The sequence below is a fragment of the Bos grunniens genome, chromosome 12, assembly GCF_055505025.1.
Source record: "Bos grunniens cultivar Pamir isolate PY7600 chromosome 12, Bosgru_T2T1.0, whole genome shotgun sequence".
In the NCBI taxonomy this organism is placed as follows: domain Eukaryota; kingdom Metazoa; phylum Chordata; class Mammalia; order Artiodactyla; family Bovidae; genus Bos; species Bos grunniens.
In genome coordinates, this window is record NC_141176.1 from 91,507,043 (window position 1) to 91,519,427 (window position 12,385).

The window sequence follows — 12,385 nt, forward strand, 5'->3', positions numbered from 1 at the left end:
CACTTCCCAGATATTTCTTTATTTTAAACTTAGTTCCTTTCATCTTAAATCTTAATGCTCGGTCATCACTTCATTTTTAAAATGTATTCACTGGACGAGTAATATTTGTAAAGTGTACGATTAATGTATCTTTTTTTAAACTTTTATGGTTTTCTTTTCAGATCATAAAAGTTACTTATGTTGAGAGGAGAAAAGTTTTAAAAAAATACATGTAAACAAAAACAAATCTCCTGTGGTTCCTCCTCTGCTTTTAGATTAGTCTTTGTAGCTGTTTTATATCAGCAAGAGTTCATCTTTCTGTGGTAAATTTGGGTGTGTGTCATTGTATATAAAGTCACACACTTATCCTTCAATTAAGGTTTCAATTCCAGTTTAAACACCCAAGTTATGTTGCTCTTTCCTGCCACCCACCGCTTTGAGTTCCTGATGTGTGAGCAGAGCAGGTTTTAAACAGCGCTTCCCTTTTACGCCTCGGATGAAGCATCCGGAGCCCCATCCAGGAGCCTGGGGACCCTGGGCAGGTCCTAGCTCAGGACCATCTGCATCTCAGGATACGAGCCTTTTTTGAGGGGCCTTGGAGTTCCCCACTATGAAGTGAAGGGCTCGGCTTTGATACCCAGGGTCCCTTCTGAGTCTTGGGCTTGGGGGCATCGAGGCTGCTAGGAGGCTGAGGTCTCCACGCTGTCGTGGGCTGCTCTTGTTTCCAAGTCTCCCCTTCCTCTCATGAGAACAGACTGCCTGGTCCAAGACACTGAGTTACTGTGTTCACCCGGCTGCAGGTGCAGACGTCCACGGGGACCCCGGATTCCCAGGCCCTGCCGGGGATAAGGGTGACCCCGGAGAGCCCAACACCCTTCCAGGTCCCACGGGAGCCCCGGGACAGAAGGGCGAGCGTGGAGCCCCAGGTGAGGCCCGCACCCCAGCATCACCGCCTGCACCCCCAGAACCAACCATGGTGCCCGTGAGTCTGAGAGATGAGCGGTCAGAGCAGGCCAGGTGCTGACTTCTCTGGGGAGAGTTCCCTGTTGCAAACCTCCCACTGGTGTTCCACGGTTCATATACCCCATCCCAATCTTATTCCATCGGGGTTAACTATTGACCGCCCCGCCCTTGGAGGAAGGAAGAGATCAGGCTGCATCCCCGTGGTGCCCCCAGGGCACCAGGTGTGGGGCCTCGCCCACCACATGTGCACAGGAGTGCTGGGGAAATGACTGAGTGAGCGAGGGCGTCGCAGCCCCTGAGCTCTGCCCGTGTGCCAGCCTGGGGCGCGGCAGGAACAGGCCAGGGAGAGGTGGTCTCAGGTGCTGAGAATGAGACCCCTGCCCAGCCCGGCCGCCAGCCGCCAGGCAGGACCTAAACCGACGGGGGCGTGTGGACTCTACACCCGGCATCTCGGAGTGGAGGGCTCCCGGGCGTGCGGCATCACCCAGTGGGCTTTGTTTTCTGACACCTGGGCCCTCCCCCCACCCCCCGGCCCGGCTCAGCCCAGCGTCTCATCCGAGGCGGCCTTGAGCCAGGCGCTGCCTGTGGAGCCGGCGGGGGCGCTGGACCCGACAGGTCATCACACCTGGGCCTCCAAGACCTGGGTCTGAGAGCTGGTGCTCAGGTCAGAATTACCCCTGAAACCAGAACCATCGGCCCCTCAAAGGGGAAGGCAGGCCCTGAGGAGGCCAGCAACCCCACCTCCGATGGATGGGGGAGCACAGACCCCATCATCTGATTCCCCCCCCAGGGCCTGTGACCTCCCCTCCACTTACACTAAGCAGAAACCCCAGTATCCGTTGGTACCCAAGCCCCAGCCTTGATCTGAACCCCAGAATCCCCTGGTACCCGAGTCCTGGCCTTGATCTGAAGGCAGGGGGAGGAGGGGGCCAGCCAGAGGGGCCGCACCATGAGTCCAGGGGGCTACTGGGGCTCAGGCGGCCCCGCTCGGGGCTGGGGTCCAGGCCCAGTTCAGCAGCATGGACACCTGCCCCGAAGCTCAGCCCCGGGACAGTCCCGTCACACACGGTTTCCTCTGGGAGGCACGTCTCAGTCTTCCTGAAACTCTGGACAACACTTCAGTGTGAAGTCTGGGGGCCGATCAAAACAGCCAGGTCACCCTCAAAAAGCACAGATAGGCAGAAAAGGCTCTAGATAGACATTATGGGAGCCTGTTGACATCCTGAGTGGGACTCAGAGCCCCACTCCTGCTTATCCAGGAGCCCCATGGGGCTGCCTGGGGCCACTAGTGAACCCAAGTGAGGAGGTGAGATGCCAATTCAGCCGCTGTGGGCCAGGAGGATGGACCCACCCAGGACACTTGACGTCCAGCTGGAGCCCGGGATCCTGGGGGGCGGCCCGGGGAGGACAGGAGCGGCCGCGCCACCCCCTGTGGGTCCTCCCAGCACGGGTGCTCCCTGGGCCCCCAGGGCTGCTCTCAGCCAATGCCCGTTAGGTGGCCCCGGCAGCTGGCCGCTGAGCAAAAGGCGTGCCGGAGAGGGCAGCCTTGCAGCAGAGGCAGGGCCACAGGCCCCATGGGCAGTGGGAGAGGGCTGGCGGGTGTGTGGGCAAGAGCCCGCTGTGGGCACCTCTCCGCAGCGGCTCTGCTCCTGGGCGGGCTAGGGTATGGAGAAGGGGTAACCCAGGATGGAGAGCTAGTGCTGATTAACTTCCATTTCCCTCCCAGGGGAGCGAGGCCCAATCGGGAGTCCTGGACTTCAGGGCTTTCCAGGCATCACTCCTCTCTCCAACATCTCTGGGTCACCAGGGGACATTGGCGCGCCCGGGATATTCGGCCTGGAAGGTGAGCGGGGCTCACACCCTGTGGGCTGGAACCTCTGGACACAGAAGCCTGGTCACTGCAGGCAGGGGACGCCCCTGATTCCCCCTTGAGGACGTGATTCTGAGGGAGACAGGCCAGGAGGGAAGGAGGGCCCGGGAGGGTTCCCTAGAGGAATCGATGGGCTTTCCCAGGTGAAGCAGTGGTAGGGAACCCGCCTGTCAATGTGGAGACGCAGGTTGGATCCCTGGGTCGGGAAGATTCCTGGAGCAGGAAATGGCAACCCACTCCAGTATTCCTGCCTGGAGAATCCCATGGATGGAGGAGCCTGGTGGGCTAGAGACCATGGGGTTGCAAAGTCAGACATGACTGAGCACAGAGGAATCAAGTTATAGCGTCAGAACGTGGATGCCAGGGGCCAGGGCTGGGGAGTGGAGCGGAGAGGGGAGTGTTCAGTGAGGACAGAGCTTCAGCTGGAAGATGAGCGCGTGAGCGCGTCCAGGGAAGGATGGTGGTGACGTCTGCAGGATGAGGTGAGTGGACTGCAGGCCTCTGAACGGGCGCACTCCAAGGTGGTTAAAATGGTAGACTTATGTTAGCATATTTCAGCACAATAAAAAGCAAAGCTAGCCTCCCAGGGTTACACACTTGCCAAAGCCCACCCCCCAGGGGTGACTTTGCGTGCTCACTCGCCTCTCTCCGGACTGACGCTGGCAGGTTATCGAGGGCCCCCGGGGCCGCCCGGGCCTGCAGCTCTCCCCGGAAGCAAAGGCGATGAGGGGAGTCCAGGAACCCCCGGAAGCCCCGGGACCAAAGGATGGATTGGCGACCCCGGGCCCCAGGGCCGGCCTGGCGTGTTCGGGCTCCCAGGAGAAAAAGGTTGTAACATGGGTGGTGTCCCAGGAGGAGGGAGGGCTTCTCTCGGGGACACTGGTCAGAGATGGCTGGAGACCCCCCTGCACCAGGCCCGCATGTCCTCAACGCCCTGCTTGTCCTGAAGGGCCCAAAGGGGAGCCAGGATTCATGGGCAACATAGGCCCCACCGGGAGCCCGGGCGACCGAGGCCCCAAGGGACCCAAAGGAGACCGAGGACTCCCGGGTGAGTGGGTCTCGCGGGGACACCTCGAGGTCACGGGGCGTGCCGGGGCGTGGGGTGAGCAGGGATGCTGGAGGGGCTGTCTCTGCAGAGCGAGGCGGCTCCGGGAGGCTGGAGAGGGGGTCCACGCCCGAGTCAAGACCCGAGCAGCGGTTCTCAGGCCTCACCTGGCCTTTCTTCCCCCTTCCAGGTGCTCCCGGTGCTGTGGGGACTCCAGGCATCACAGGAATCCCCCAGAGGATTGCGATCGAGCGGGGCCCAGTGGGTCCACAGGGCAGGAGAGGCCCCCCAGGGGCTCAGGGGGAGATGGGGCCACAGGGCCCCCCCGGAGAACCAGGTGGGAGCCCAGCCAGGGGGCGCTGGGCGGGGGCTGGGGGGGCCCTGCCTGCTCTGTTTCTGCCCGTCCCTGCCGGGGGCACTCACCTGTGTACCCGCGGCCCTGCAGGTTTCCGTGGGGTGCAGGGCAAGGCTGGGCCCCAGGGACGAGGCGGCGTGTCGGCCATTCCGGGATTCCGTGGAGACCAGGGGCCCGTGGGGCTGCAGGGACCGGTGGGCTTCGAAGGTGAGTGATGGGCAGGGGGCAGGGAGGTGCCTCAGCTCCGCCGTGGGGCTGACAGGTGGACCGCGGAGCTCAGGGAGGGGTCGGACGAGCCCCGAGATGAGCAGCGCTGAGGGGCTGCCCCCGAGTCCGGCTCCCGGGTTATCAGGACCCACCCCGTGACCCCTGCCCCTGGCAGAGCATGTGGCACAGGGTCCCTGGCACAGGCTGGCCTCCTTCCTCCCCATGAGACATCAGGAGGTGGCTCAGAGAAGGAAGCGGGCGACGTGCTCTGAGAGACAGGATTCCTGAGCTCGCAAAAGCTGAGGACAATGAACTACAAGTGACCGATCCCATTATAGGCACCACTGTGAAGCCTTTTATCGTCGACTTCTAAAAATTATCTGCATGCATGCAGGATGGGATAGGCCAGAAGTAATAGCCATTCATGCAAAAAAAAAAAAAAAAGTCCTGGGAGTTGTTGTAATTCACCTGCACTTGGTTTGAGCCAGTGACGTGAGTGCTGTGCACGGTAGAGATAGGCTGCATGGTCACACCCAGACCCCAGCAAGTGTCCACATCACGCCGCTCGAGCAGGAGAGCCTGTGACGCGCGGGGGAGACACCACCTGAGACACGCATAGTGGGGGCTGGGGAGGGGGTGAGGGGCGAGGGGCTGCCCCGTGAAAGAGACAGGGTCACCAGCTGGAGGCGGATCGGCCGTTCTGCGGTATCAGGGGCAGAATTGGGGCCCTGGGTGGACACATGGGGAGTCGGGTTTCTAACCCAGGAACGGCCGCTCCCCGAAGGTCCAGCAGGGAGCCTGCAGCCTGGCATAGAGGAGGCGGGCAGGGCTGGACCGCAGTGCCCCTGGGCCCCTGCACAGTGGCAGACGCTGCAGTTCCCTCGGAAGGAGGTGCCCGGGGGTCAGCTCAGGGGCCTCTGAGTCCACGGCCCCCCATCCAGCCCCTTCATGATAGCCATTCCACGTTCCTGAACGGGGCGGGGGGGACTAAGTGAGGGTAAGTCCTCGCCAGGAGGCTCTCGGCCCCCAAGGGCAGAGCCACTGACCCCAGCCTTGGGGACGTGAATGTCGCCGTGTGCGCCGCCAGCACGTGGGCTGCGGTCCGTGCAGCAGCTGCAAGGCGGCCTCTCTGTCTCGCCCAGGGGAGCCGGGCCGCCCCGGAAGCCCCGGCCTGCCCGGCATGCCCGGCCGAAGCATCAGCATCGGGTACCTCCTGGTGAAGCACAGCCAGACCGACAAGGAGCCCATGTGCCCCGTGGGCATGAACAAGCTCTGGAGCGGGTACAGTCTGCTCTACTTCGAGGGCCAGGAGAAGGCCCACAACCAGGACCTGGGTAGGTACCGCCCGCCAGCCGGCCGGCCCCACCGCGGGTGGCAGGACCCAGCGGCCAGTTACTTCCTGAGTCCCCGGAAGGCACCCGGATGCTCCAAACCCGGGGTCGGGACGGGGCACTGCCCTGTGTCCGGGGCCCTCTGTAAGGGCAGGGGGGAAGCGCCAGTGGAGGCCCCCAAGGGATCGGAGAGCCAGAGCTTGCCCCCTGCCCCGCCTCGTGCACGCTGAGCTCTTCGGGTGGCCGGGGCGTGGCCGGGCCCTGAGTGGGCGGGGCACCCGGGACCCCGCCCCCTCACACTCAGCCACCTCCCTCGGGTGGCCGGGGCGTGGCCGGGCCCTGAGTGGGCGGGGCACCCGGGACCCCGCCTCCTCACACACTCAGCCGCCTCCCTCCGGTGGCCGGTGGCCGGGGCATGGCAGGGCCCTGAGCGGGCCAGGCACCCGGGGCCCCTCCTCCGCGCACACTCAGCCACCTCCCTCCACAGGGCTGGCGGGCTCCTGCCTGGCACGGTTCAGCACCATGCCCTTCCTGTACTGCAACCCCGGGGACGTCTGCTACTATGCCAGCCGTAACGACAAGTCCTACTGGCTGTCCACCACCGCCCCGCTGCCCATGATGCCCGTGGCCGAGGAGGACATCCGGCCCTACATCAGCCGCTGCTCTGTGTGCGAGGCCCCGGCCGTCGCCATCGCAGTCCACAGCCAGGATGTCTCCATCCCCCACTGCCCGGCCGGGTGGCGCAGCTTGTGGATCGGATACTCCTTCCTCATGGTACGTGCTGTGCACCTGCTGTGACTCGGAGCACGGACCCGGGTGGAAATCGAGGTCCTCTCCCCTGCCACCTGTGGCCGTTTTTAAGACTGATCAGGGCGGTTGTTCAGGTTGGGCAGTGCGCAAAGGCACCTGGTCCTTTGTGAGAGCGGGAATGCAGCCTGCGCTTTGCTAATCCAGCCGTGTTTGGCCTGGGGCTGCCCGAATCTGGGTGGGACACAGAAGTTTGCCACCAGGCCTTTTTACAACCCTAATGAGGACGATTTGGCTATCTTGACAGCATTCCTTACAATTTGCCTGTTTACTTACCACTATCACAGAGAGAAAGTAAAGTCCAGAGGGGAGGCTGGGTCTTGTGTTGCGTTTGTATTTATTATGACTGTTGTAACTCCCATTGTATTGACAGGATACCCAACATGTTAAATGTTTCATAAACTATGTCAATCACATTATATATATATATATAATGCAGTGTTTGCTCATCTTGTCAAAACAATAGGGAAAAAACCCTGGAATCTAGGAAAGGAAGGAAAAGGTAAACAAGAGTTGATTTTTTTTAACATTTTTAAGGGATTACTGCTGCAGTAATTTGAAGCAACAGGATCACTAGGTTCTGTGCAGGGACAGGCAACGTTCTACCTTAAGGGGCTCCTCCTGTCGGGGGACCTGGGGACAGACGGAGCAGCCCCGTTTGCCCCTGGGTCACAGAGGAGGAAGGGCTGGACCCTCTATGTTTTAACTCCCACCGTGAAATGAAAAAGGAGCATCTTTGTCATGGAAATGCTTGCACTGTATCCTGAAGGTCAGACAGCCCTGCTCTTACGAGCATTACATCTTGAGCCACGTCAGAGGAGAAGGGAGAAGCACACGGGCGCTGGTGGTCAAGATCCACCAGCAACGCAGGAGACATAAGAGACGCCAGGTCAATCCCTGGGTTGGGAAAATCCCATGGAGAAGGAAGTGGTAACTCATTCCAGTGCTGTTGCCTGGAGAATCCCATGGAAAGAAGAGCCTGTCCACCAGTTCGCATAGGATCAGGCTTCTCCTGTCCTTCATCATCCCCCGGAGCTTACTCAAACTCATGTTCATTGAGTTGGTGATGCCATCCAACCATCTCATCCTCTGTTGTCCCCTTCTCCTCTTGCCCTCAATCTTTCCCAGCATCAGGGTCTTTTCCAATGTGTAGGCTCTTCGCATCAGGTGGCCAAAGGATTGGAGCTCCAGCTTCAGCATCAGTCCTTCCAATGAATATTCAGGGTTGATCTCCTTTAGGATGGACTGGTTTGATCTCCTTGCAGTCCAAGAGGCTCTCAAGAGGCTTCTCCAGCGCCACAGTTGGAAAGCATCAATCACACATACATACATACATACACATTATTTTCCACGATGGTTTATCACAGAATATTGTACAAAGTTCCCTGTGCTGTACAGTAGGACCTTGTTTTATTTTTCCTTGGAAGAAAAAAAAAAAAACAAGCTAACGTGTTGGCATCTCTTCCGCCCGCTCCCCCCGCGCAGCACACGGCCGCCGGTGACGAAGGAGGTGGCCAGTCGCTGGTGTCCCCGGGCAGCTGCCTGGAGGACTTCCGCGCCACGCCGTTCATTGAGTGCAACGGGGCCCGCGGCACGTGCCACTACTACGCGAACAAGTACAGCTTCTGGCTGACCACCATCCCGGAGCAGAGCTTCCAGGGCACGCCCTCTGCCGACACACTCAAGGCCGGCCTCATCCGCACGCACATCAGCCGCTGCCAGGTGTGCATGAAGAACCTGTGAGCGCAGGCGCCGGCCAGACACGCCCGCCGGACACGCCCCTTCCCCAGGCCACGTGCAGTCCGGGGCCACTTTGGTGCTTATTCTTAACTTATTACCTCAAGACGCTGACCCCTAAATTGACTGCATTTTTTTTTTCCTTTAAAAAACAAACCAAAAAGAGAAAAAGGTTACCAAAGGAATTCAGCACCAGCACTTGGACAAGATAGGCCCTTGCCCCCCGCAGGCGCTGCCTGCTCCCCCCAGGTCTGCAGGACACCGTGTCCCCCAGCACGGGAGGCCGTTCACCTCCCGCTCAGGCCGTCCGGGACTGCTCGCGCTCGGCGTCGCTGACGTCCTGCTACGCACCCGTGTACTCACCGCGCTCTCAGCCACCGCTGTTAACCCACTTTCTGAACTCACTTAAGGGGGGTGTGGACGGATGAGGCAGCTCAGCCCGCGGGGCCCGGGGGGTGGGCCAGGCCCCGCTCTCTGAGCCCCCAGGATGCCGCACTGTCCTCTCAAAAGTGCCGGTGACGTGAAGGCTCCTCGTCCCCCAGGAGGGCCGACTGCGCCTCCTCGTGTCCGAAAAGCCGCTGCTGTTGGCGCCCCGGCCGTCGCGCTTCCCACCACGTCCTTCCAGACCTTCGCGCCATCCGCGGCGAGACGGCAGAGACGCCCCCGCCGCCCCGGGCTGGCCTGAAGATCCACCGCCCCCCCCATTCTGTGCGCTGAACTGTACCCCTCTGACTACTGCCTCCTCTGTAACCAAACCAGAATAAAAGTTACTTTTCAACATTTTTATACCCCACGTTGTTGCCTGCCTGCCTTTCTCAAGTTCTTAGGGCAGGACATTTGCACTGAACCCCAAACCCTGCATCCCGGCCCAGCTCCACACTGCGCTGCTGTATTTTCCAGATTTCAGCAGACTGAACCGAAGCCTGTGGTATCGTCATTGGTTTCTCAGGGAACTGTATTTGTGTTTACAATGTGGTGATGTTCACAGAAAACACTCTCAACCTGCAGTCACAGGGGTTAGGAGGGAGATACCTCTAAACATACTTCCAAAGTCATTCAACCCGCCCTGGCATAACGTCCCAAATCAAATCCCATAAATCAAATCTCCAAGACCCATTTCTGGCTTCAGTTTCTCCAGAACCTGGCTGACGCCTGGGCATCCAGCTCACAGAGTTTCTTTTTACCCTTCAGAACTCAGTCTCACCTTAGACCTCCTTTGAGAACAATTTGTATAGTCACAAAGTAAGCATTTCACTTGACGGTGTTATTTAAATGGGATCAGCCCCGGGCTGGCCTGCCTTCCCCGGCGCCGCCTGAGCCAAGGACTGTGTGCCAGGGAGGTTAAGGGAGGACGGGACTCCGGGCGGGGGGCGGGGAGGGGGGCTGGTGCCTGGCGGAAGGAGGCTGCCTCAGTACAGAGCTCAGCCCTGCCGCACAGCCCCCCACACTGAGGAAGGCCACACAAGGACCACCGATGGGCAAGGCACATTTTCCGCCTCCAGCTCTTGCCCCCGGGGGCCAGGCTGGGTTACAGGTTCAGGAGTGTAGAGCGGGCTCTGAGCACCCCAGGGGAGGTGGCAGAGACCAGGTGAAGGTGATGGGAGCTACGGTACGCTCCACCTGGGCACAGCTGGTTTCCATAGCAACAGTTATAGTGGGCAGCTGAGCCCTTAGAGGCCGAGGCCGGGGCCTGAAAGATGCCCACACAGGAGGCTGGGGGGGCAACTGCTCTTGCCAGACCCCAGTCCCCAAGATCGCAGGGTGGTCATGACGCTTGCCACAGTCCTGAAAATTTCTGCTCAATTTGGTCTAGCCTCTCCTTTTAATTGAATGAAAGATTCTTTAGATTCTATACTGTTTCACTATTTTCAAGTTTCACACCCGTGCTCTCATATGGCTTAGCTTTGCCTCTGTGTGGTTCCCAGGGCATTAGGTGCCCAGCATTAAACACCACAAAGTCCCGGACTTCACACCTAAAACACATAAGGCGGGAAGACCAAGATCAAGGTCTCAGTACATAACTGGACGCCAAATGTAAACAGAAAATATAAATCAAATACAGATAATCCACCTCTGTTTGTGTACATGACCCCAGGATCCGGCACAAGTCACGGTCATGGGTGAAGATTCCTGGTCTGAAGTCAAACAGCCAAGCTTCTGCAACTTGAAACTTCAAGCTGCCCTTCACAGGCCCATGTATGCTGCGTGCGACTTCTCGGGTCTAGTTTCTCAGGGCTAAGAACAACCACCAGCCAGAACCTAAGGGTCCTTGAGTGGCCAACAGTGTCCCCACTTTGCCGAGCGTGGGCGCCCTGAGGTCAGAGTCACTGCCTCCTGACGCCTCGTAACTTGGCTGCTTTCACCCCCACCACAGACGGCGCCTAGCCTCACGTGAAACCGCACAAGATGCCTCCGGACACACCCTGGCCGGTTGGAGGGGCACCAAGAGCCAGGCTGAGCCCGGGATGATTGCTGCTGCTCCCGCTGCCCGAGAAGAGCCAGTCAGGAGGACGCTGGAGCAGGTCTGCGCTCGGGGTCGGGGGGCCCTCGGGAGAGCTGACACCCAGACACCGCGGGCCACGGTGGCGTCCTGAGCATAAAACCCATTCCTGTGGTGGAGGGGCCCGCAGAGAGCCGGTGTGCACACCTCGTGTGAGTCTGGTGTCATGGCCCGGCTTCAGGAGGAAGGGGGTGGAGACTCCCCGTCACTGGGGGGTTTTAAAGACATTCCCATGGAGACGAGTTATCAAAATTAGGCTGTGTGGGGGACGAGCTAGAACTGCTCTGCACATAAATTCCTGACACGCACGGAAAGGGTGACGTTGAGCTTCAGGAGGACGGTGAGACGGCAGGGCGAGCCCGAGCAAACCGTCCGCAGGCTGTAAGTTCAGGGACACGGAGCCCCCACAGCCCCAGAGCCACACGGACAGGTTCCCGCAGCCGCTGGGGGGTGACGTGGGCACAGAGCACTGTTCCACCTGCACCCAGGGACACCCCGGCTCAGGCCACACTGGACCTGGCCCCACTCCAGGCAGCCACTCCCAGAAGGGGCCGTGGCGGTTCTTACAAAGAGGGACAGCAGGCTGCAGGCACTAAGCCGTGGGGAGGGGAGGATGCGGACGTGATGACTTTGGAGACGAGGGCCCGCCCCGGCCCCCCTCACTGTGGTCCCACCGATGCAGCCGCGACCTCAGCCTCCACTCCAGCCTCATGGTTAGGGAAGGAGGGCGCAGGGACCACCCTCCAGGCACCACCCAGCAGGAACGGCCATTGCGGGCACCCCGTGACTTCCAGACCGTGTGGTCTCCGGATCAGACAGCAGGGCTCGTGGGTCCCGCCTGTGTCTGACCTCAGCTCCCACTGCTGCTGGGTGTTCACTGAAGGCACACGTACTGGTGTGCATGTGTGTGCACACGCATCACACATGCATATACACACGTGTGCCTACACACACCACGTGCACACGCACACATGTCCCTCAGAAGAGAAAGCACCTTTTCCGGTTCCCATACTCCCCTATCATCACTCACAGCCACTAAAAACAAAACTTTAAAGGCCACAGTCGAAGCACAAAGGCAAAGCTTCGTGAAGCAACTGTGTTCTTGGGTGAATCCAGCTTGTTTTTATAGTAGTGAAAAAAGGAAAACAAGGCTCTTCAGCCAGTCCTCCCAGTCGACAGCGATCCCAGTCGACGGTCCTCCCAGTCGACGGTCCTCCCAGTCGACAGTCACCTTCGGGGACGGTCACTCATCCTCCCTGCCGAGCACGTCAAGCTCAGGGCCCTCCCGGGGGCAGCCCCACCTGCCACCCTCCATGAGCTGTGATTCTCGCTCCATTTTACAGCTAAGGAGGTTCCACCTCATGGGTGCACCACCAAGGATGAGGGGACACAGCCCAACTAGGGGCAGTACTCCACCCCGAGCCCGTGTCCCCAGATCACCGCTGTTAATGGAGTCCCAACACAGGGCCCAGGTGGCTCAGGGTGACTGCAGCGGGGAGGTACATCCCAGGGGCCCCAGTGCCTCCCCGCCTGCACATTGACCCTGGGGGCCTGGCTGAGTGCAGACTGGCTCACAGAGGCCCTGCCTCCT

General features: G+C 60.0%; 1 protein-coding gene across 1 annotated transcript in view; it reads left to right on the forward strand.

Moving 5' to 3' along the window:
• Positions 1-9,087, forward strand: part of COL4A2 (collagen type IV alpha 2 chain) — a 159,970-nt gene extending 150,883 nt beyond the window's left edge. The window contains 9 exon segments of the mRNA XM_086330559.1: positions 780-905; positions 2,669-2,785; positions 3,479-3,640; positions 3,762-3,860; positions 4,048-4,194; positions 4,303-4,419; positions 5,562-5,753; positions 6,238-6,524; positions 8,043-9,087. Of these exon segments, the coding sequence (XP_086186685.1) occupies positions 780-905; positions 2,669-2,785; positions 3,479-3,640; positions 3,762-3,860; positions 4,048-4,194; positions 4,303-4,419; positions 5,562-5,753; positions 6,238-6,524; positions 8,043-8,300 (1,505 nt within the window). The 3' untranslated portion in view covers positions 8,301-9,087.
• Positions 9,088-12,385: the final 3,298 nt, after the last annotated feature.